Genomic DNA, 25231 nt, shown 5'->3' on the forward strand with positions numbered 1-25231 from the left:
GTGTGTGTGTGTATGTGTGTGTGTGTGTATGTGTGTGTGTGTGCATGTGTGTGTGTATGTGTGTGTGTGCGCGTCTGTGTTGCTAACTGGGACTGAGGATCGATCCTAAGGTATTTTGCATGTTAGACAAGTGTCTACCATTGAGCAGTATCCACAGCCATTTTTTTTAAGGCAGGTTCTCAGTACACCAGCTGTCCTTGAATTCACAAGAGATCTGACTTCCTCTAGTTCTGCCTCTGAGCACTGGGATCAGAGTCCTGCAGCACCACTCCCAGCCTCAACTCCCCTGAACGTTTTTTGGAGCCAGGGTCTTGCTCTATAGCTGAGGTGGTGGTTGTTGTTGTTGTTGTTCTTCTTCTTCTTTTTTTTTTTTTTTGGAGTTTTTCAAGACAGGGTTTCTCTGTGTAGCCCTGGCTGTCCTGGACTCACTCTGTAGACCAGGCTGGCCTCAAACTCAGAAATCCGCCTGTTTCTTCCTCCCAAGTGCTGGAATTAAAGCTGTGCGCCACCACTGCCCGGCTGACCAGGTTCTTCTTGAACTTGTGATTACCTTTCCTGGGCCTCAGATAGCTTGGATTGCTTGTGTACTGTTACTTAGTTAGACATCTCTCTCTCGTGCAAGAGTTTTAGGCCAAGCAGCAGGGCCTAGACTGTTGACTTAAAATAATAAACTTGCCTATGTGGTTCCAGCCTGGGTAGATATCCAGGGGCAGGTAACTGCTCACCATCGGGGAAGCGTTTGCAGATTTTGTCTCTACCCCTTCTCCTTAGACCCATTTGGTTTGGTTGGTTGAGCCACATGCTATATGCATTCTGCTTTTTGATTTTCCTGTTTGCTTGGATTTGAAGGTTCTCCAGGACAGTGAACCCTCAGTCTGGGAACCAAAACAGTATTATTATTTTGAGCTTCAGCATCAGCTAAAATTAGTCTATTAAATTTGGCATATATTACACAAAATAATGCACTCCATCTTGTCACATCTTCTTCTTTCCTTCCTTTTTTTTTTTTTTTTTATTTTTATTTGAAACAGTCTCACTATGTAGCCCTGGCTGTCTTGGAACTTACTGTGTAGATCAGGCTGGCCTCAGACTCACAGAAATCCACCTGCCTCTGCCCCCCAAGTACTGGGATTAAAGGCATGCACTGTCTCGTGTTACTTTTATATATGTTAAAGCGTACTAGGTTATACTTCCCCCACTATCCTCTCGTGCCCTCCCCCAACAATGTGATTTTAAATGCTTGGATCACACTTAGAGGATGGAGGTGGGGTGTGGGGGGCGGAGTTGACCAGGCGTCCTCACTGTTACTCTCCTCTGGCAGTGCTCCTGCAGAAAAGATATGGTGAAGATCTCCATGGACGTGTTTGTGAGGCGGTTCCAGCCAGAACGCTACAAACTATGGAAAGCTGGGAAGGACAGCACGGTTATTGACCACACTCTGCCCACACCGGAAGCAGCCGAATTTCTGAAGGACAGCGGACTAACCCTGAGAGCTGGGAATGAGGAGTGCCCGGAGGAGGATGCAGACGCGGCAGAGCAGGGAGAGGAGGGCGATATGAAGAGAAGGTACTGGGCGAGCTGTGGGCTTGGCTCTGGGGAAGGGGTGGGTGTGTGTGTGTGTGTGTGTGTGTGTCACCACAGTTTGAGTGTTTCTACGTTGTTTATACTGCACACAGGCAGGTTTTGGAAACAGCTCTGGAAGCCACAGTGCTGACGACCCAGCAGCTTGCTGTGGTCCCTGGTCAGGAATGAGGATAGTGAGCCTGCTAGCTGTTGTACGCAGAATGTGTTTTCCCCAGTACCACAGAAATAGCTTTGAAAGAAATGTGGTAGGAGCGAGACCTGTTCGGGGAGAATAAGGAGTTGTAACTGGCTTCGTTGGGGTTTGAACCAGAGGATCTATGTATGCTGGGGAGAGACGGGAGGGGCCTGTGTGCCTCGCCTCAGTCCTCATGTCCAAGGTGGGCAGTAGGGTCTGCACTGTTCAGATGATAGAATGGGCTAGGAGGTATTGAGGCAGGCCTGGCCATTTGCTTTGGGTTGTTCATGGCATGTATGGAAGCATTTGGGTGGACGGTGAATGGGTGACTATATGTGCTCTTAGATTTGCTGTCTCCTTGCAGCCTGGCCAAGCACCGAATAGGGACAAAGAGACACCGAGTCTGTCTGGAAATACCACAGGAGGTCAGTCAGAGCGAGCTCTTCCCCAAGGAAGAGCTGAGTTCTGGACAGTATGAGATGACAGAGTGCCAGGCCACCCTCGCTCCAGTGAGGCCCACCCACAGCTCCGTGCGGCAAGTTGAGGACAGCCTTCCCTTCCCAGGTGAGCTGACAGAACTGGTTTGTCCACAGCCCTGACACCTGTCTGAGGCTCAGTGTTGTATTGAGTTGCAGAGTGACTGGTCTGTGGGCACTTTGCTTGGGGACATGTAGGGCATCCGGATACAGAGGAAAAGGCTTGTTCCATTGCTTGATGAGGATTCAGGGAAACACCAAAGACCAAAGGCTTCTGTGAAGATGGTTTCAGTCATATAAGGTAGGTAGGTCCAGCAGGGGCACCTGAGTGAGGAAGAGCCAGAAAAAGCTTGGTGATGGGAATCACTGTCTCTTGGAGCCCTTGGTGATTTCCTCTAAATTTGATGTTGGGTTGGGAAGGATGGATTGTAGACTGTGGCCAGGCTGGATAAGAGGGGCGAGATGGTTGGAGGGATGCTGATGGTTTGTTTGTTTTTTTTTTTTGATTTTTTGATTTTTTGGCGGGGGGGCAGGGGGTGAGGGGGGAGTGTTTCGAGACAGGGTTTCTCTGTGTAGCCCTGGCTGTCCTGGAACTCACTCTGTAGACCAGGCTGGCCTCAAACTCAGAAATCTGCCTGCCTCTGCCTCCCAAGTGCTGGGATTAAAGGCGTGCGCCACCACAGCCCGAGCTGGGATGCTGCTGTTTTATTTTATTATTTATTCTATTTTTTTAAAACTTTATTTATGGGGCCAAGTAATTCCAACATTGGCAAGGCAGGGGCAGGTGAGTCTCTGAGAGTTTGAGGCCAGCCTAGTTTATATACTGAGTTACAGGCCAGCCAGGGCTCCATAGTAAGAATCTGTCTCAAAAATAAATGAATGAATGAGTGAATAGGAAAGAAAAGCAATAGCAAAATTTCTATTTATTATTGTGACTGCTTTGTGTATGCGTGCGCGTGTGCACGCATGTGTGCATCACAGAGAAACCCTTGGTAGAGTATGCTCTTTTACCTTCTTGTAAGTTCCTGGTTTGGACCTAGGTTTGCAAGGCTTGTGCTGTTACCTACTGAGCCATCTCCCTGGCTCTCATCTTATTATTTATTCATCTTTGTTTTTAAATTTTTAGATAGGCTCTGTGTACTCCTGGCTGTCCTAGAACTCTTTTTTTGTAGCCCACAATTTCTGGCTATCATGGCCTCCCAAGGGCTACTAGAGCTGGTATTGAGGCTCGTGCCGTCACTGCTGGCTTACGCTTTGTTTGTTTTTCTTTCTTTTATTTATTTCAATATTTATTTGTTTATTGAGACAGTGTTTCACTGTATATCCTTGACTGTCCTGGAACTAGCTCTGTAGACCAGGCAGGCATCAGACTTACAGAGAGCCTCCTTCTTCTGTCTTCCAGCATATTGGTTTTTTGAAGCAAGGTCTCACTTTGTAGCCCAGGCTAGTTTTGAACTAGGCATCCTCCTGCCTCAGGCTCCTGACTGTTGGGATTATAGACAAGTGCCGCAGACCTTGGTTTGTTTGTTTTTAGTCATTGTCTTGCTCTGTAGCCCTGACTGGCCTTTAACTGGCTATCCTCCTGCCTCTCAAATTCTGGGATTGTAGGCAAATACCACCTTGTCCATCTTAATTAAATATAACTGTCCGTGTTGGAGGAGTGCAGGGTCCGGCTATTGTAGTGTTTGTTTATTTGGAGGCCAGAGGACCTGTGTCGTAGGAGATGTGGTGTTTTGGGAGCAGCTTCTCAGATAAGCACCAAGTCTGGATTTTTTAGAGACAGGCTTGTTTTGGACTTGAAGAAATCTGTTTACTATCCCAATTGTATGTCTGATGATTAGATAGCACTGTGGTCATGCAGTCTGGGGCTCAGCTAGCTCTTAGCAGATTTCTTTAACTGGCAGCTGAGCTTCTGCTACATGAGGGAATGGCAGCAGGCACTTGCTCATAACCTTATCATATATGAGTTATGACAACTTATGCCCAGGACTTTGGGTTTAAGACTCCTGAAAATGAGTGATAGGTTCCTCACATAGCAAGGAGAGGGAGAAATTGGGGGCCCTAGAGGGTGCACAGTTGGTTCTGATCACATGGTGGCCTTGTCAGTGAGGGCCAGTATGTAAAGCGGTTCTCACTTAGAGCCCGTGTTTGTTGTATTTTACCAACCTACCGTCAAGTTTATCCACCTGATTCCATCTGGTACGCACCTGTGTTTCAGATTACTCTGACCCCACTGAAGTCAAATTTGAAGAGCTGAAGAATGTCAAACTAGAAGAGGAGGATGAGGAGGATGAGCCTGAAGCAGCCGCACTGGACCTTTCTGTGAATCCTGCCTCCGTAGGAGGACGCCTCGTCTTCTCGGGTTCCAAAAAGAAATCCTCTTCCAGCCTGGGCTCCAGTTCATCTCAGGATTCAGTTTCTTCAGATTCCGAAACCACCGAGTCTGTCTCTTGCCAGGGCCAAGAGAAAACAGGCGTTCTCACCGTGCACAGCTATGCCAGAGGGGATGGCGAGGCTGCCACAGGAGAGCCGAGTGTGAAGAAGAAGCGCAGCGCCCCCCGCAGCATCAGCGAGCAAGAGCTGGCAGAGGTACAGGCCCTGTGCAGACCTGTGGGAGGCCACTGCCCTGCGAGGCATCCAGTGAAGTAGGGGCCTGTGAGGGTGTGGGAGGGCAGGAGAGGCTCCCTCTGTCTCGTCTTGCATCCACTGCTGCATCTGTTGGGTCAGAATGCCAGGTGATATTTCCTGTCTTTCCAGTTTACTCTTCACTGGCTCTTACCTTTTCTCTGTGTGCCTTTCAGTCCAGAGGCCCACACCTCAGCAGCAGCTCAGGAACTGTGCCATGTAAAACCCAAGCTTGGCCAGATGCTCTGGTGTGATGGGAGCTCTTCTCCTAGAGAAGACAAGAGACAGGAAGGTTTGAATGGTAGTTGTTGCAGCCCAGATGTTTTGAGGTTTGAGATGAGGTGGCAGTCTTAGTCACTGTCCTATTGCTGTGACGAGACAGGGTGACCAAGGCAACTCTTATAAATACTTACAAGAGATACTTACAAACACTTGTAAGAGAAAACATTTAATTGAGGGCTGGCTTACAGTCCTTCACCATCATGGCGGGAAGCGTGGCAGACATGGCTCTGGAGAAGTAGTTGCTACGTCCTGATCTGCAGGCAGAAAGGGAGATAGCTAGGCTTGGCATGGGCTTCTGAAACTACAAAGTGACACATTTCTACCAACAAAGCCACACCCCCAGTCCTTACAAATAGTGGCCCTCCCTGGTGACTGAGCATTCAAATATACGAGCCTCTGGGGAACATTTTTAGTCAAACCACCACAGTGGCCTTTCTCACTCTAATATTCAAGGGGCATTTTCTTTTTAGGATTCTCAGTGCTCTGTGGAATCCTAGCTTGTCATTGGTATACCAGGATGAATTTCCAGAGCTGTGTTTGTTCAGGTTTCCTCATAGTACCCAGTGTCAGCAGAAGCTGATTCATTTTGTACATCCTGGCTCCTGGCAGGTCTGCCATGCTGAGAAGGATGTGAATGGGCTGCAGCTGCTTCACCTCTCCCATGTGACCTTACTCCTGGGTTCACAGGTTGCAGTCAGGGTAGAGTGGACAGGCTAGGCAGGGTGCTGCACACTTGTAACCCCAGCATTTGGGAGGGCGAGGTGGTATTGGGTTCCTGGTCATCCTTGGCTGCGTAATGAGTTTGAGATCAACCTGGGCTATGGTGGACCCTGTCTTAAAACATTGTAAACAGGTGCTAGTGAGCTTGGCCAGTAGGTAAAGGAGCTTACCTACTGGCCTAATGACCTGCATTCCGTTTCTGAACCCACATTGTAGGAGGAGAGATCCAGCCCCCGAAGTTGTTTCTGACCTCCACATGTGCGCTGTGGTGAATGAGCAGCTGAGGGCGCAGACCCCGAGTGTCTACATTCCTTTGCCTGTACTTTGGTGGTTGTTTGAGACAAGAGCTCTCTGTGTGCACCTGGCTGGCCTTGAACTCACAGAGATCTATCTGGCTTTCTTTTTCCCTTCATATTAAGTAACTTGTTTGGTTGGTTATCTTTGAAAAACAGGAATGCTTCGTGAATCCGCTGTCACCCTTGTAGATGGGCCATGTGGACCTTCCCTGTGTGGCCCAGTAGATGTGCTGCTGGCTCTTTTCTCTTTCTCACTCGTCCAGGTTTCCCAAGTGTGGCTTTTCACCCCTATTTAAGCTTCCTTTACCCCTTTATGTTTTAAAAAAATACTTATTTTGAATTATGTGTATGTGTGTGCTCTTTGTGTGGGTTTGTACAACTTCAGCTATGAACTCTCATCTCTAGCAAGCACCTTGGTTGTTTTGTTTTTTCTTTTTGGCTAGAATCTTGCTATGTAATTTTTTTTTTTTCAGGATTTGAGGGGAGAGGGTTGTATGTGTATGTATGTATATGATATGGGTACCTCATACATGACACTTGGGGGTCAGAGGACAACTTTCAGAGTCCACTGTCTACTTCCACCCTATTAGGATAGGGCCTCTTGTTGCTGCTGCTGGAGTGTGCTCCAGACTACGTGGCCTGAGAACTTTGGTTAGTCCTGCCTCCTGGCTTGCCTTAGTGCTGGGGTTACACACATCCACCACCAACCACATCTAATTTTTCATAAGGGTTACAGGGACAGAACTCAAGTCATCAGGTTCGTGTGGCAAGTGTTTTTGCCTATCGGGTCATCTGACTGGCTCTGGATCTTGCTATTTGATATAGCCCAGGCTGGCCTTGAGTATTTCTGCTCCCTGACTCCCGCTTCTACCTCACCCCATCTTTTTGGAACGCAGACAAATCTTGTTATTAAGGTTCTCACTGAGTTGCCTAGGCTGACTTGGAACTCACTGTAGCCTTGGTCTAAAGCTCCTCCAGCCCTGGACTCCCAAGAGCGGGGACTACAGCTTCATTGTATACCTGGCTTCTTATCTTTCTTGGGAATCAGCTCTCCTCTTCAGTTGTGTGGTCTCATGGATCAAACTCACAGGTTGTCCGTCTTGGTGGTGGGTAGTGCCCCTACCCGCTGAGTGGTTTCATGGCTCCCCCTCCACTTGTCCTTAGTACTCAGATAATTCTCTCCACTTCCTCTGAATATCAAGACTCAGTTTCTGTAGACTTCCTCTCTGTATCTCATAGTGGTAGCAGGCTAATGAATTAATAACCTCATGCTTCCTCTGGATGCCATGGCCGCTGGTCTCTGTAACCCTTAGTGCAACACTGACAAGAGAACGCCTTTGGCTTGGAGACCGTCTTAACCCTTGCAGCTGCCTCCTCGTTCTTTCTCACAAGCCCTCAGTGCCAGCCTGCCCTGCTGTGGCACAGCAGTTCACCCTGTCTGTCCTGTGCTTGCAGAATCCTGACTTCCTGCCCCCAGTTGCAGTCATGGTCCAAAGAGTAGCTTGCAAAGATATAACGGATACTAAATATTTTATGAATGTTGTTCAGTCCATTACTGTAAATTAATGTTACTGGAGTTTTTTTGGTGTGATTTTTATTTTTATATTTGGAGAGCCCAATGTGAGCCAATAAATACTAGTCATCTCATTTTCTTCCTATATTTGATATCAGTTAAGTGATGGATAAAAAAAAAAATTGGGCATATGGGCCTAGGTGTCATCTTGTTATCAGTTTTTAACCTGTCGGTAGATGGTCCTACTCTTCTTTTGCTTTCAAATAGATAGATGACCTAGAGACAGGCTGTCCTGGATGTCCATATGCTCCGGGTAGGGCCAAAGCCTTGCCCAAGCTCTCACATGGAGAGGTTGCAGACTAGCATGCACTCTGCAGCAGGCAGATTGCTGCATGCTGAGCATCCATGGCATGGACAGAAGCCAAGACACCTTCGCCATGGTAACCTGCAGGCTGGGGAGGCTTCTCTTCAGATGCCTCATGGTCCTGCTGGAGAGCCCAGTGAGCTTAGTTTCCTTTCCATTTCCTTGTGGATTCTCATTCTCCTCAGTAATTCTTCTCCGTTCTCCGTCAGTATGCACTGGCAGCTTTGAACTACTAAGTTCTCCAAAGAGGTCTTGTGTAATCGGCCTGCTTGCTCTCCTGTGGGGTCGTTAGGGCCTGTGTTCTGTATGCCAGGACTACCTTGCAGGACCTCCTTGAGAGCTGTAAGTATGGACAGAAAGGAGCATACAGTCCCAGCACTGGGTGATGATGGGTAATGGAGCTCCCATTGAAAGAGCTGGCAGCCCAGTCTGGTTGAGCATGGCTGTAGAAAAGGAAACTTTTGGCTCAATCTTGAAGTTTGTTTGGAGGTATACACCAGGTAGATAGAAGGTGACTGGAACAGGGGTCTGAGAGGAGAGACCGCTCTCCTTCATGGTTCCGGTAGCCCACACCAAGGTCAAAGCATGATAGGTCTGCTCAGCGTGCTGTGTTTGGAGACCCTGAGATGCACAAAGATGGAACGTGAGTGCTGTGGGGAGTTTGTGGGTGCCTGTCACGCAGATCCGACCTCAAGCTCTTGTGCCTAATTCTCCATCCAGTTTGTACTACTTTAAACCCAGATGCCTCACAACTTCTTTAATGTTTTCTCTATCTTTTGGGTCTCATGGTGTACCACTGGCTAGCGTGGAACTCACTTTGTGAACAAGGCTGTCCTTGAACATACAGAGATTCACCTGCCTTTGCCTCCCTGGTGCTGAGATAAAAAAGAATGTGCTACCAGACCCAGCTTAGTTTTATTTATTGTGTTCCATGAAAGGAGGAAAAAAGATTTAAAAAAGAAAAAGAAAAGCTCTTGGCCAGGTTTTGGTGGCACAGTCCTCTAGTCCCAGCACTCAGGAGGCAGGAGGGTCTGTGAGTTAGAGGTCAGCCTGGTCTACAGAGCAAGTTCTAGGACAGCCATGGCTATACAGAGAAACCCTGTCTTAAAAACTATTAAAAAAAAAAAAAAAGCCCATTGGGAACTTGTTCCTTTGGTTTGAGGATGGAGCTGGGCCGCATGACATGGGTGAGGGGCAGAAGGAGCACCTGAGTTTCTAGAAGGTAGGAACCCAGGACTGGGAGACAGGATGGCTGACATGTAACACAGCTCAGGCAAATGGGCTATGGCTTCCTGGAGTGGCAAGACTATCATCTGAGGAAAGTAGCTGAAGGCGTGTTAGTGTTTGGTTAGTGAGTTCAGATCAGGGCACACTGAATGTCACCTGCTTGTGAGGTTGTCAGGGGGCATGTACTAGCATGGTGGAGGTAGATGGTGAGGGGGTGGGGACATGCCACGGGATGGATACAGGACACAGAGGATGAGAAGCATCATCGAGAGGTCAGATCCAGTAAAGAGTGGTGTGTTCAGCTCCAAGATAGTGGGAGATGTGGCCAAGTGCGCCGTGAGTCAGAGGGCAGGAGCCTGCGAAGTGGGGGAGATTGCAGCTGATGGGGAAAGACTGATGGATCCAGGGTGTGGCTGAAGTTGGGGATAGAAGCGGGCATCATGGCTCAGGTGGAAGGACTGGGAGGGAATGGCTATACATAGGGCTTTTACTTTGTTTTTTAAATGTAATGAGACATAATGGCAAATTTACCATCTATTTCCAGTGTCCTGTTCAGTAGCTGTTTTTTGAAATGGGAGGAGACATGAGTTGTTTCCAGGGTCTCCTTCCTCAGTGTAACCCAACTCTTATCAGAAGCCATTTCTTTGCATTGAGTTCCATTCTCCTTGAAAACCCAGCAGGTATCAGGCTGGAAAGGAAGAGAAGCACATAGAAGCTAGCCTCTTCATTCAGCGTCCCTTCTTACACTAGGAAGATCCTCCAAGCTTGGCCCACGAGCTTTCCGTACTTGTGGAGTGAGTGAAGGTCAGGCTTGTTTTAGTGAGAAGCCAGCATGGAGGGTGGCTAGATTGTCATGGAGGCTCAACAGCTTTGCCTGTCCCCAAAGATCTGACAGCGCTGTCTGTGTTTGGAAAGCCCAGGGTTCCTGAGAGCACAGTGTCTCAGGTAATCACACTCCGCCCCTGGTGTCTTCTAGCTATAACTGGGCCACTTGCTTTCAGTGTGTATGCTGCTGTCCACATCCAGGCTCTGTCCAGAGCCATCTGGCAGGCTAGCTTTGGTGACAGTGCCCTGCAGAAGTACCAGGAGTGCCATTCCCAGGGGTCAGGAGGCCATGGAGATACATCTGCTGCAGAACTGCTTGTTCAGGCAAGGCTGGGAACAGATGCTTCTGTGCAAGACAGGCCTCATTGGCAACATTGACTTCAACTCTGTGTGCCACATGCTAGAGAGGAGACAAATTTCTGGAACCTGGGGTCCAGCTTTATTGAAGGCAGGGGCTTGGAACATTCTGCACAAGGCTCCCAACCCCTCTTTGGTTCTGTTGCTGTTTGTGCCTTAGAGACTATAGTGGTCCTACTCAAATCATCTGGGATAGTCCCCGTTTTATAGCCTCCTAGTTCTCAGTCTTAGGTCTTCATTGTCACATCAACATAACATGTTCACAGGGTTAGGTCACGGGCATTCTGTCTGCCATGTGTCTTGCTGTCTCCATTTTACTGTCTTATTTCTCTCCGGCTGTAGGCCATGCTTACATGGCCCATCCTGGAGGCCACTCCATCCTCAGACTAATCTAACTTCTCTGGCTCTCCTCATAGATGGGCTGAGGTGTGATTCCTTCCTGCTGCTGCTGTCTGCTGGGATAAGTAGACACTAGGTCTAGACATCCGGGTTGCCATGTGTTTGGGGACCTCTCTGCTTAATGAAGGCTTCTGAGCTTTGTGGGATTCCATACTTCTTTTTGCAGTTCTGGAGAGCCTTCCCAGCCGTGTGGGGATCCTCACTTGTCTCTGGCTGAGTGCTGAGGGACCTTCCATACATACATTGTTCACTTTATGATGCAGAGGGCTAAGCCTCTGGCTATGTTCAGTGGGGTAGTGCTTCTTAACTACACCATGGTGCCCCATTGTACATTACAAAAACACTACTTTGGGCGTACCTTGTAGGCGGGGCCTGTTTGGAAGTTTGGTTGTGTGTCACAGGCAATGCCTACAAAATATCCTCACTTTGCCTCGTTCTGGTATATTCCATGAATCTTTCACTCAGGGAGACTAGATCCTGTCAGTCTGTTGCTTCACACCTCCTTCGTTCCTGAGGAGCCTTTGCACATAGGTGTCCAGTCAACATTTGTTGACTGGAGGGTCTCATGGACTCTGTAACCTGTTGGTACACTTGTATTCGTAGGAACAGGCTCTCTGCCTGAATGTGGCCTGTACAGAACTATTTCCTCTTGAGATCCCAACTGCTGTCTTGAAGCTCTGAGGTGCTTTGTATTCCATGAGTCTAGAAGATCTCTAGAGTGACCCTGTAGTGCCACCACTTTTCTGTAGATCCGAGGCATAAGTATCGAAAAATGGCCGACTTCTAGCCCTCATTTCCTCGCTTTAATGGTTTTGCCAAATCTGTGTCTCGTAATGTCAGTATAAGCAATTTTTAAGTACGTTGATTAAAAAGAAACTTGTGGAGTATTAATCAGCCCTGTACGTCTTAAACCTAATTATGTTTGCTCAGGCATGATGCAAATGCAGTGTTAAACAACCTTCTCGTATCATCTGGGCCAGAGGGCAGACACTGTGTTGGCTGATGCTCTTTCTCAGAGACAAGGAAGCTCACATCACCGAGGGTGCTAGCAGTGGCCACGAGAGCCCAGTCTCGACAGGGTGGAAGGTGGAGTTGGAGCTGGGCTGCTGCCCTTGCAGTGGCTTAGTTGCCACATCCCTTTGTCTGTCTTCTAAGTTCTCAGTGTGGAGGGCCAGCTGCCCAGCATTGTGACAGATGCTGACCTCCAAAGGAAAGGGACACTGTGACTCCTCTGGTGTCCTGATGTACTTCATAAGAGAGTCCCTGCCTTGCTGAGGCAGCTTCTGAGAAGGCCAAGAAGCAAGACATCTGTTTATAATTTTTGCCCTAAGTGCCAAAGTACACTGGTACAGACTAGTGTACATGGCACGATGGCTTATGCTTTTCTGAGACATGTTTTTTAAATTTCTCTAAACTTTTATTTGTACATGAATATTTGGCATCCATATATGCCTGTGCACTTCATGTGTACAGTACCTGAGAAATACAGAATAGGGTGTTGAACTCCCTGGAAACGAAGTTTAAGATGGTTGTGAGCTGCCATGTGGGTGTCAGGAAGAGAACCCAGAACCTCTGGAAGAGCACCTTAACCACTGAGCCATCCCTCCAGCCCTCAAGTTGATTTTTTGTGTGTTCATTTTTACATTTGTTTCCTCTGCTCCTCTTCTCTCCTCAGCTCTCCTGCATCCCTCCCTTCCTCCTGCTTCTGAGACTTTGTACTCCACATGTAGCCCATGCAGCCTTTGACTTCTTTGTCCTCTTAACCTCAGCCTCCTGAGAGGTGCGGCTCTCAGGTGTCTGCAGGGGTGTGTCATCACAGCGCCCTGCAGTTTCATCACCTAGCTGATAGGCCTCCGTTTGCTCAGGTTGCAGATGAGTACATGCTTTCCCTGGAGGAGAATAAGAAGACCAAGGGTCGCCGCCAGCCCCTGAGCAAGCTCCCACGCCACCACCCGCTCGTGTTGCAGGAGTGCGGCAGCGATGACGGTAAGTAGTCTCTCCTCACTGGAAGAAAAGCAGGTCCCTACAGCGAGCCTCCTCCTCACAGGGCCTCAGAGGTCAGGAGTGGGCGTGGGCCTGTGGCTTGGCCCTTTTTCTCCTGGGCATTAGGGCAGAGGACAAATCAGGGCTCCTGGGCTGTGTAATTGTATGTAGGCTCTTTCCTTTCTTTTCCTAGGAGGTACAAGGCTGGATTTTCAGGATAGTAAGTTCCATCAATGATGCCAAGCCCTGTGTTGGATGTTTGCATACAAAACTGTCTAAGATATGTGCATACCCTCAAGGTGCCCACATGATAGTGGGGTGGCTAGCTAAAGGGATGTAAATGTAAAGAAAGGAGTTGGGACAGTATGAGTAAGGACAGGGATGGGGAAGCTGGGGTAGGAGAGCTGCCAGAGCTGCCCGGCAGTGCTACACAGCTCAAGGGCACAACTGCAGCCTGAACTGAGTGAGGCAGAAGGGGGCTGGCTGTACACAGCTCCCCTCGAGAGCCTACTGAGGCTGTCCTCACAGGCAGTTAGGAGCCGTGGAGGTGTGTCTGAAGCAGGGGAGCAACACTGTTAGGTTGCATTAGAAGGACTGCTAGGCCAGCTGGGCTCAGAGGCTGGTGGGGTGGGAGAAATGGAAGTTGTGAAGACGGCGCCAGCCTGATTGGGCAGCAGTCTGTAGAGCTGGGAGCGTAATCCACAGGGAGGAAGGTGAGTGGATGGCTTTGTGTCCTAAGGCTTTTGGCTTCAGAAACCCAAGTTTAGTGTGACTAGAGGAAATTGACATGGGAAGACATTGATATGTAGGATTATTTTTAAATGAAAGGATCTCACTCATCAAGAAGGCCAGGAAGCTTGAGCAGAGGCTGGAGACAGGACAGAGGAGACAGAAGAGGGAGCTAAGAGATCTGTGCAAGGAGAACCAGGAAGTGTGGCTCTGAAGCTCATTTTGGCAACTGCAGGGAGTGGTTATCTCGGCTGCCTGGAGCAGCAGGAGGATGCTGGGAGGCGTCCGCAGGAACTGGCACGAGCATGCTTGTGGAACCTGAGCCACTTGCGCTGCTGTCTCTCCCCTCCTGTGACGTGCTGTCACGGCTCATCTCGCAGTTTTCCTTTATAGAAAGTATGTGACAACCTGGGTGCAGGGACAGCCTACAGGCCCTGGGATCAGAAGTGGCCAGACCCTGAGTCTTTGTCCCAGCAGTCCCTCTGAGCCTGTGCTCGGAGAGCCTCTGCCTCTTGTATGATTTCTTCCCTCAGTGCTTTAAAATGACCCAGGTTAGCCAGGCTGCAGTGACGCACGCCTTTTATCCCTGCACTTGGGAGGCAGAGGCAGGTGGATCTCTGAGTTCCAGGCCAGTTTGGTCTACAGAACAGCCAGTTCTAAGACAGTCAAGGTTACACAGAATAAAAAAAACCCTGTCTCAAAAAGGCAAAAATCAACCAATTAAACAAAAAGACAGACTGTAGGGAAAAAAAAAAGTTTCTAAGAGGCAAAAGAAAAATTATCCAAAGAGTATGTGAATACTGAATACATACACTTCTAGGCACATATCCATTATTGTCTGAGTTATGTCTTTTTGAAATAATGTAACTGATATCCTCTTTCTCTACATTTTGTGATAAGCAGTGTTCAGTTATGGCAAAGTGAAGGGAAACTGTGTGGTCTCCCCATGTGTCACTTGTTATCAGAACTTTTACTATGAGTATGTCTTCTTTCTGCTGGTACATTATTGACACAGGGTATAATATAGCCCAGGCTGGCCTTGAGCTTGTGCTGGCCAGCTGCTCTAGCAGCTTTGGCTTCTCCTGGACACCTGCTGTGTCCTCGGGAGGACCGTGTGATTATCTGGTGTATTCACTGTCCTCTTTTATTTTTTGAGACAGGGTTTCTCTGTGTAGCCTTGGCTGTCCTGAAACTAACTCTGTAGACCAGGCTGGCCTTGAACTCAGAGATCCGAGTGCTTCTGTCTCCTGAGTGCTGGGATTAAAGGGATGCACCACCACTGCACGCTCTCTCTCTCTCTCACTCTCTCTTTCTCTTTCTCTCTCTCCCCTCTCTTTTTAACTTTTTTTAAAAAAGCATTTTTATCTGAATTACAACATTTTCAGTGAGATGCACATGTCTTGACTATAAAGCTCTGTGAAGCTTTACATATGTAAACTGTTAAAATTTTGATTCCTGCAATTTTCACTTAACACAGTGGAAGTCTCCCCTTGGCATTCAGCGCTCCCATATGTCATGGCTTGGGCCGCTTTTGGCTATGTGAGTAGAGCAGATGTCAGTATGTGAAGATGGGGCTATGAGCTTGTCTGTTTCTGTCCCTGCTGCACTATCTTGGTCCCTCATGTTTGGGTCAGGCACTCTGGCTCCAGTCTGAACCATGGGGCTCTTAGAGGCTGTTTGGCTGGTTCACACTGACCTCCTTACGCTACAGTGGCCCTTTATGGGGGCTGGCTGTGCACAATGGCAGCTGCCAGATCCCTTTAACTGAAACCTGACTATGAAGGTGGAGGAAGAAGTGGTTTATCTGCATTGTGCTGGAGTTGCCTGGAGTGAGCAAACGGGCACCTAATATAGGTGTGCCCACCACAGCTGACTGTAGGCTGCTTTGCAGAGATCTCGGAGCCTCTGGGGAAGGAGTGTTTTTATCTTAGCCAGTAGTACTGCAGTGGATTGCAAAATACACGGTACCCTGTGCAGTAGCCTCATGGCAATACCTGATGGGCACACTGTCAAAGCCAATTTCCTGTCAGCCACTGAATGCATGGCCAGAGGGATAGGACAACAGGGGCTTCTCATCTCCACATTCAACTGCAGTTCCTACAGGCTCGAGACACCACGCCTGTGTATTGCAGCAGTCTGTTCTGACGTTTGCTCCTGCTTCTATCAGAGTTCCCAACCCCCCCCCCCCAGCATTCATAATTGTTAAGGCTCTGCCCTGCTCCTTGACCTTGTGTGTGCCAGGAACCAGTGGGCTTTGCGCCTTTACTGCTCTGTTAGAATACTTCCACTGTTTTCTATTCTGTAGTGAGACTCACTCTTCTGGAAGGATAGACCCAGAGGAGGATTCTTCCTTGGTTGAGGTTAAGGGTTCCTGAGTTTTAAGGCCTGCTGCCCGGCACACTGAAGAGAGATGAGGAGTCTACGGCCCAGGGCTCTGAGGAAGGCCAGAAAGTTACTGATTCGGGCTTTACAGTCCTGGATGGTCTCTAGGGTCAGCGTTTCTCTCCCTCACCCCCAGTCTTTGAACATGCAATAGCCATTTTTGTTTCCTGACTGGCTGGAGTATGCCTGCGAGCTCTCCATTCACAAGCTCCTGGTTGAAAGGTGACATAGACATTTTATGGCCAGGAAGAAGTTTCATCTTCTGAGATCCTGGGAAGTCCTGCTTCAAACAGGCAGATTGTTCTCCCCTCATGTCTTGGACTTTCCAGAGAGAGCTGGAAAGTTCTGACCGAAGGTCATGATGTAACATCTTTCAACCTCACCCATCCTCTGTTTGTCTCTCCCTGTTTCCCCAGCACAACTGAAGGGAAAGCCCAGAGGAGAAAGGACTTAACTTGCTGGCATTTTGGAGGCAGCAAACAGCATAGTTTCTGACAGGCTCCTGCTTTATTCTGCTGCCCACAGAGGGCAGAGGGCTGAATGTGGCAGCTGTTACAGGGAACAGAGTGGGATGAGCACCTAAAACCTGAGGAAGAATAGAGACTCTGAGTCAGTCTGACCAGAGAAAGCAGTTCCAACAGCCACTCTAATTCCCCCACGCCCAGCTTACATCCCAGCTAATGCACCCTGGCCTTAAAGGAGCCTGTTGGTAATTGTTTGGCTCTTGCCTTTTATCACTCTCTGGAATCTTGAGTTTAGTCCTGACCTGGGACTGGGGGTGCTGGCTAAGCACCTCTGCACTGTAGGCAGACCTCCCATGTGCAGGCTGGTACTAACTCAGGCTTCTGTTTCCTCCTCTAGAGACTTCTGAACAGCTGACCCCCGAGGAAGAGGCTGAGGAGACAGAGGCTTGGGCCAAGCCTCTGAGCCAGCTGTGGCAGAACCGACCCCCGAACTTTGAGGCCGAAAAGGAATTCAATGAGATCATGGCCCAACAGGCCCCTCACTGTGCTGTGTGTATGATCTTCCAGACCTACCATCAGGTGAGTGTGCAGTGCTGCCATCAGGCACCGTGGGCCAGCAACTGAGGAAGCTGGGTGTAATTATGGGCACGAGGCTTGCCACTGCTTGTCTTTAGGGGCCTTTGCCCTAGCATCCTCGTTCTGTTAGTGCTGGTGTGGCTCTGCCAGGCAGATAGCCCTTAAGAATGCTTTGATCTGGTGACCCTTGTTTATGACACAGACCTCGCTGTTTGCAGAGCATAGTGTTTCTTCTTATCTTCCTGGTCTGGGGTTCTTTCTGCTTGATCCTATGCAGTCCTGGTCAGTTAGGGTACATGAATGCAGTTCTTTCCCATTTGACATCGGCCTTGGGTGAGGAGGCAGGTCTTCTCATGCCATTTTCTTTTTTCCCTCCTCATTGTCATAGTGAATAGTGACCAGAAGGCAGCTGGGGCCCAGGGAGGCGGGAGGGCAGAGACTGACGCAGTGAAGGCTGGGCTCAACCGTGGTCTTCCCATGCCGGGCCACTGATGGCCTCACATTGTGGATCACTTTGGGTCAAGCTCCAGAAGGTCAGACAGGAATTCACAGCAGTAGGCACCGAGTAACCAACTCAGGCTTAGATGTGTCCCACACAGCGTGGTAGTGGGTAAGCAATTTCCCTATGGCGGTTACACTGGCACAGCTGCCCCGAGCTTGGCAAGGCCCCAGGCTCATGCTTGCAGAAGGATGGCATCAAGACCCACATGCTGGAACAACAGCTACTGCTTTGTATTCACTGGAAGCAAAGCAAAGAACTGTTTGTGCTTGTGTTTTATTTAGGGAGGTGACTGCCTGATTGTTACTGTCAGCAGATCTCCTAGGTGGGGGCCAGACTTTCTTGAATGGCATAGGCTCAGAGGGTGACACGCTTCCAGGCTCTGTCCTTGGAATGGGGATCATGGTGCCATCCAGCGGCAGAGCCAGAGGATATTTGTAGTGACTATAGTTTGCTAAGGGCAGTATGAAACATAATGTTCTTTCTAGAGAAGGCCCCAAGCCAGGAATCACAGGTGGGGACCCAGCCATGTGACAGTGCCACAGTTCAGGTGATTTGCTGACGTGGCCCGGCAGAGGCAATCAGTGCTGGTCCATTAGGAGCATGGACTCTGGGTGCTGTCTCCGAGTGGGACTGTCATGTGGCACGGCACCTGGGGGACAGTCAGTGCCTTACTGCTGGTGTCTCGGTGCATTTTATTATCACTTGGTTTGGGAAGACTGAAGTCCCAGGTGCCTCTTCCTTGCTCCCTTTTCTCAGTTGTCCCCCAGGGCCCTTTGTTTGATGCTGCTGTGAGAAATTGAATTTAAGTCATTAGAGGAAACTTCAATTAGTAGCTTCAGGATAATGGCTGTGCACCCGGGAGCTGTAGCTGCAGCCATACCCGTGAGAGGCCCGGCTTTCTGCTGATGGAGCAGGTGGAGGGCTAGGAGCACAGCCCAGCTGTGTGCTCACCGCCCTGTGCCCATTCGTTCTCTGCCGTTCACTTAGGTGGAATTTGGAAGCTTCAGTCAGAGCTGTGGGAATGCTTCAGAACCAGCTGCCCAGACTCAGAGGACTAAACCATTGATCCCTGAAATGTGCTTTACTACAACTGGCTGCAGCACAGACATCAATCTGTCCACCCCTTACCTAGAGGAGGATGGCACCAGCATGCTAGTGTCCTGCAAGAAGTGCAGTGTCCGGGTCCACGCCAGTGAGTACCTCTCACCTGTTCTCATGGGAAACTTCCTGCTTACTGGAAGTTGTTGTCACCGAATGGCTTTCCCAGTCTCCTGCTGCAAAGGATGCTTTTGTCTTCTTGGGAAGTTGGTGGCTGGTGGATGAGTTGCTTTGTGGCTCTAGCATCCATCACAATGCCTGTCAACGTGGGGTCTCCTGGGTTGTGGGTATCTAGAGAATAGTCCCTAGATACTTACTGGGGAGATATACCAGTGAATCCATAGTTTCTGACTTTCCTGGGTCTTGGGCCATACTGTATGGTTGAGCCCTGGGGACTCTGGCCCAGAATTCAGGGATCTCTTACTATCTTTGAGAATGGTGTCTATGGAAGAGTACTGTGCATCTACAATCTAATGCCAGCCCCTGGGTTGGGTTTCATTTGCTCTTCCTGCTGTTCTCATTAGGTTGTTATGGTGTCCCCCCTGCAAAGGCTTCTGAAGAATGGATGTGCTCTCGGTGTTCAGCCAATGCCCTGGAGGAAGTGAGTGTCCCCATGCTTTTTCCATCTCTCCAGAAGATTGGGGTGGCTTTGGAGCTAGCCTCTTTCTATGCTGGACGTAATTTATGCCCACAGCAGCTGGCTTAGGATTTGGTACTCTGGGATGTCAGAGCAGGTGGATCTGAGAGCTGTCTTTGTGCTGTGGTGGCAGATCAGGTAGCCGTCTGGTGGAGTGGCCATCACTCCCTTTGAAGAGTTCAGCTCTGGGTTTGGAGTCTCAGAGTGGGGCTCAAGTGATTCATTATGTAGTTCTAATCATGCATTGTGGCCTGTCTCTTCAGGGGAGTCCTGACTACAGGGCATATACCTGAAGGCCCACCTGCTACTGCTTTCTGGCAGAGTTTAGTTGTCCACAGGAAGTCTCAGGAGGGCAGACTGTATGTAGTGAATTGTTGGTAACTGTTTTCCTTCTGCTTTCCGGGCAGGACTGCTGTTTATGCTCATTGCGTGGAGGGGCCCTGCAGAGAGCAAACGATGACAGGTGAGTTCTCTGGGAAGATGGTGATGCCCAGGCCCCCGTTCTGAAGCATATGTATTGCTTTGAGGGCAGTAGCTGTTCTGAGGGAGTGGGGAAGACTCAGGTAGCACATGGTACGGGCTGGAATAGGATGAGCAAGACTGCCCTAGACTGCCTGCCTCGATTTGACTTTTCCTCAGAGGCAGAGATGTAAGTAGTGTCATTCTTTGAGAGAGGATGGCCCTGAGGAAATGACACAGGCATTTTGCGATCTGGAAGTGAGGACATTGACCTGGTTGCAGTTACCTGCCTGCTTTCCTTTTTTTAAAAAATGAATTTATTTTACATATGTGGATGTTTTACCTGCATTGTATATCTGGGCATTGTTTGCACAGGTTTCCATAGAGACCAGATGAAGACTTTGGATCTCTTGGGACTAGAGGAGATCCAAATGGTTTTAAGGCACTATGTGGGCCTTGAACCCAGCCAGGTGCCCTGGCAGAGCAGCTAATGCTCTTAACCTCTTGAATTAGCTCTCTGGTCTTGTTTCTTTCAAGACAGGCTCTCCTGAAATGTCCTGTTAATCCTCCTGCCTCAGCCTCCACAGACTGGGATTACAGATACGTACCATGCCAAACTCTTCACAGAGTTAACTCTCCCTGGCTAGACTTGCTGTTTGGAGATCAGGCAAATGTCTCCAAGGGGGACCTGTTGGGCACTGAGGAGAGCTTAGGCAGGCCACCCACTGTTAGATCTATAGAAGTTTCTGGGTTTCTCAGCTGCTATACAACATGTTCTCATTGAGTTGTATCTTGTGCTGCCTCGGGTCTACCTTTTCTGAGGAGGAAACACAAGCTGTTGAGGGTTTGCTCTAGAAGGGCTTCTGTGTAGAGTTGTACACATGGATTGACAGCAGCTGGCTGTGGATAGCCTGCCCCTGAATAAAACCCCACGGTGTCCAGCCTCCCACCCTTGCAGCATCCCCATACTACTTGTGGTGGATGGCTGTGTGGCTGTGCCTCACTCCTTTACAGATACGTGGCTATTACCAGTGGTCACTGTAATTCTCCCAGGGCAGGTAAGGGCTGGCTGGTAATACTTTTATTTAACTGGAAATGGCTGTGCTTGAAACTCTCACCTTTGCCCTTTAACCTCTGATGCATGTTCTGCCCTCTAAGGCCAGACCTATTCCCATCCCCAGTAACAGCCCTACTAGTGCAGACTTTCGATTCCATGGCTCCTGTAGGTTTTCATATGAGTGGACCTAGTTGGAGCTGAACCCAGGGCCTTGTGCATTTGATGCAAACTGTCAGTGGAACCCCAACATTCCACAATCTTGGGTTTCTCCACTTCGGGCATGTCTGTTTCCCAAAAGGTGTCTGGGACCGAAAAGCCCCAAGCAGTGCTTCTGATTTATTCCCTTTCTGAACCCACCACACTCTGTCAGCCACGATTCTGCTTATTTGTCAGAGAAGGCGGTGGTGTAAGTGGGTTGATCCTGCACTGGCCTTGGGCAGTGTGTGCGCAGTACTACATATGGTGGTAAACAGCACTTTCCCTCTTAAGTCCTGGGACCTGGGTGACCCAGTGCTCATGCTGGGTGATGGAGGTTTTGTCAGCAGGCCCCTGGGGCTATAGAAGCAGGTGACTGAGGCCTTCCTCTTTTGGCAGATGGGTTCATGTTTCATGTGCTGTGGCAATTCTAGAAGCAAGGTTTGTCAACATTGCTGAAAGAAGTCCAGTGGATGTGAGCAAAATCCCTCTGCCCCGCTTCAAACTGGTAAGCCAGAGTGGGCTTGGGGTTTGCATGGCTCCCAACTGATGAGTCTGGGGAGCTGAGTGCATTTTGGCTCTGGTCAGTCTCGTTCTACCCTACAGCAGTGTTGCCTCCTGGGTACTTTACATGGGGCACAGGGGTAGAGCAGTCCCTGGGCGCTCCCATGTATTGGAAGGAGGTTGGCTTCTGATGGCTTGCTTTTGTGCATATTGGAGGGGAAACAAGAAGAGATGGACGGCCATTCCATGGAATCGTGTGCTGTCTCTCTCTCCTGTGCAGAGGTGTGTATTTTGTAAGAAGCGGAGGAAACGGAACGCTGGCTGTTGTGTGCAGTGCTCTCACGGCCGCTGCCCCACCGCCTTCCATGTGAGCTGTGCCCAGGCTGCTGGGGTGATGATGCAACCCGATGACTGGCCTTTTGTTGTCTTCATCACGTGCTTCCGACACAAGATTCCCAATCTGGAGGTGAGAGGGCACCATGATGAGTCCTCCTGACTGGTTTCAGGGTCATTTTCTCTGCATGTTGCCAAGTTGTTCCTTGTTGGAAATGTTAATGAGTTAGCACTTAACACATGGCTCAGTCTGACCACTTCTTACCTTGGCCTTCCTAGTTCAGTGGTACTAAACTAACCATGGCTTGGTTCTTTAGTTTACCTGTTTCCTTGCTTAACTCTCCCGAGCATCCTCACCCAAGGGCCTGGGACGTCAGAGCCACTCTGAAAGTGTTGAGGCTGGTACCTCTGACAGTTGGACATTTTCTACCACATAGGAGAGATTTCACAGTTCTCTCAGTGGTGACATGTGCAAGACATGTGAGAAATGACCTGTAGAGTCCTGAAGGGGCCTGGGCGGGCCCAAGGAAGGAGAAGGGAGTTGGAGTGTAATCATAGCTTCAGAAACAGAGGACTATGTCTTAAGAGGACGAACATTCAGGGTGGTTCTGGGAATCTGGCAGGAGTCATAGGAAGCGAGCAGCGCCCAAGGGAGAAGGCCCTGGACCGCCACGTTTAGGTTTCCTCCTTTCTGAATGAGGATAACTTCTGGAAGGTCATGATTTTGAGTTGTTTGTGTGCAGCTGTGCACATACATATAGGAAGCAGAACAGCTTTTGGGAGTCAGTTCTCTCGTTCTGCTCTGTTGATGTAGGGTTTCTCGCATCTGCTGCACCGTGTACCCCACCCAGGCTAGCTGGCTACTTAGCTTCCAGGTGATTCTCCAGGTGACACCTCTCACCTTGAAACAGGCATGCTGTGATTTCACTGTGCCTGTCACAGTGACCTGCTTTTGTTTTGTTTTGATTTGTTTTTTTGAGACAGGGTCTCTAGAGTCCTGGCTTTCTTAGAACTCACTATGCAGACCACAAAGGCCTCTAACTCACAGAGATCTGCCTGCCTCTACCTCCAAAGTTCAGGGATTAAAGGTGTGCTCCTCAACACTTGGCTGGTGTTTTAAATGTGAGTTCCTAGGACTGACCTCAGACCTTCAGGCTTAGGCCATAAGTACTCTTCCATGCTGAGCCACCTCCCTGGACCCTGAGGAGTTGCTCTGAGCAACCACTAGGCAGCTTGGAGTGATGGTGAGAGCAGAGCTTGGGATGGTTTCGGCAGGATAGTTCATCACAGTCTTCACTGGAAGATGAGCTGTGGCGATCTCACACACAAGCTCTCAGCAGTGAGGCGAGGCGAGTCTAGAGAGAACTCAGGACAGGGCCAGGCCAGAGCAGAGAGCTCTCCATGTTGCCGTTTGGGATCACAGAGAAGTCATCTGGTAGAGTTGGCCTTTCTTTTGGCAGGGCAGATGGTTTTGTCCTGGGTTTCACTCTGGAAGGTCATGAGTTTGAGTCTGGGAGCCCTTCATGCTTCCAGCTCTCTGTGCAATCAGCTCTAACCTCAAGCCTGAGGCAATTGTCCCCTGTGTGTGGTTACTGAGATAGCAGGTGGGCTCCTTCGTGCTTCCTCATGAAGGTGTGGAGGAGACCTCGGGACAGGCTGTACTGGAGGCAAAGCCTGAGACCCCGTTTGGTAGCTGGGAAACCTGAGTTTGGTCATGGAACAAGATGGCAGACTTAATATAATTATAATCATGATTATCTTCAGTATTATACTTGCAGACTGCTGGGACCATGAGGGGATTCACAGTTAGTATTTCTTTGTAATTCATTCTTCAAATGTTACTTAAACACCTGCCACATCCCAGGGTTAGCTAGAAATTTACCAGTGCACAAGACAGCCACCCCCTCACGTAGTGTCATGAGGTACTTATAGTGGAGTTGAAGGATCCACAGGGAACTAGTAAGTACACATGTCTGAGCATGAATGGTGCAGTGGTAAAATCAGTACAGGTCAGAGATGAGGAGGAAGAGTAGCTTGTGAGGAATGGGATCAGTGACATCGTCTTTCAGGAACAAGGGACCCAGGGTGCGGGCAAGTGTGTAGTGAAGCATCTTGGGTAGAGAGAATAGCCATGCAAAGGCCCTGAGGTAGGAACATGAGTAGCACGTGTGTTCAGAGAATAGTGAAGAAACGTGTACAGCAGTGTCTGGGTAGGGTTTGGGGAGTGGCTGGAGTTGAGCCATCACATCCAGGACAGGGTCAGAATGAAAAGCATTTGTGAGATGGGGTAACAGCAATGGCAAGGCCCTGTGAGGTAGGGTACCAGCAGTGCAAGGCCCTGTGAAGTAGGGTACCCTCAGTGCAAGGCCGTTAATGAGACAGTTTGTTTGGAGCAGAGGATCTTAGGAAACCTCAATTTTTGTGCCTTTCTCCTGAGAGTAGAGCTAATGCCGAGGTAGTTATTGGGTAGTGATGTTCAGAGTTTAGGGTCCAGGGCACCAGCTACCTATTGAGTCTCTGTCCAGATGTTATGTCACATACCTGAGGTGTGCACACATTAGAATGTATTATTTGGTTAGTGTCAGGGAAATCATGAAGGGTGAGTTCATGGAGTTTTAGATAAGATATACCATGACTGAGGTAGGACATTGCTGCAAAGTTCATAACAAAACAAAATAATCAAAGAAAAAAGTAGTATCCTGTAAGAACTAGTTGGCTTGGAGCTCAGAGCTCAGGCGAGTGGTTTATAGAGGACACATAGCCCTGACTAGAATGTAGGTGTCTGGAAAGGCCTGTTCTGCCTTTCATTTGTCTCGGTCTTTCTTTTTCCACATTTATTTCCCCCCCATACCCTATAGAGGGGCTTATTAGAACTGTCAGTGTGATCCAGGTTAACCCAGGCTTGTTCCTTCTAGCGTGCTAAAGGAGCCCTGCTGAGCATCACGGCCGGCCAGAAGGTCATTAGCAAGCATAAGAATGGTCGCTTCTACCAGTGCGAAGTGGTCAGACTCACCACCGAGACCTTCTACGAAGTCAACTTTGATGACGGCTCCTTCAGCGACAACCTTTATCCTGAGGACATAGTGGTAATGTCTGGAAGTGGCTTCTGGGAGCACTTTGGGACTGGGGCATCTTCTCGGTATTGCTAGCTGGATGACTGTGGCCTCTTTGCCTGCCCCTTGTCAGTTTCCAGACAGAAAGAAGCCTTTATTCCCAGGTTCCCTTTCAAGGAACAGTGTACCTGCTGAGGTACTCGCCTTCCCCAAGAAGTTCAGGGGAGTCAGTGTTTCCTGTAGTTTATTGGAATATGCTTATATCTCAGGCCAAATTATTCCTTATAGCATCTAGTTCAAGATGCAAGCTCACATACTCTGGAAGGAAACTGGTGTTGTTACAGTTTCATTGCATTTATGCTGTGTGATTCTTTAAAAGAATGATCTAACCCTTGTTTCTGCCATGCCTTTTTGGG

The 25231-nt window shown here is 49.1% G+C and overlaps 1 protein-coding gene across 1 annotated transcript in view; it reads left to right on the forward strand.

The window, feature by feature from the left end:
* Kdm4a (lysine demethylase 4A) overlaps positions 1-25231 on the forward strand; it is a 49279-nt gene that overhangs the window by 18759 nt on the left and 5289 nt on the right. Inside the window, exons 4-14 of the mRNA XM_028785571.1 lie at positions 1322-1566; positions 2124-2323; positions 4454-4824; positions 12709-12829; positions 16799-16980; positions 18467-18671; positions 19102-19178; positions 19622-19677; positions 21325-21433; positions 21710-21895; positions 24678-24848. Of these exons, the coding sequence (XP_028641404.1) occupies positions 1322-1566; positions 2124-2323; positions 4454-4824; positions 12709-12829; positions 16799-16980; positions 18467-18671; positions 19102-19178; positions 19622-19677; positions 21325-21433; positions 21710-21895; positions 24678-24848 (1923 nt within the window). The remainder of the gene's footprint in view (positions 1-1321; positions 1567-2123; positions 2324-4453; positions 4825-12708; positions 12830-16798; positions 16981-18466; positions 18672-19101; positions 19179-19621; positions 19678-21324; positions 21434-21709; positions 21896-24677; positions 24849-25231) is intronic.

The sequence above is a fragment of the Grammomys surdaster genome, unplaced genomic scaffold, assembly GCF_004785775.1.
Source record: "Grammomys surdaster isolate TR1022 unplaced genomic scaffold, NIH_TR_1.0 100, whole genome shotgun sequence".
NCBI lineage: Eukaryota > Metazoa > Chordata > Mammalia > Rodentia > Muridae > Grammomys > Grammomys surdaster.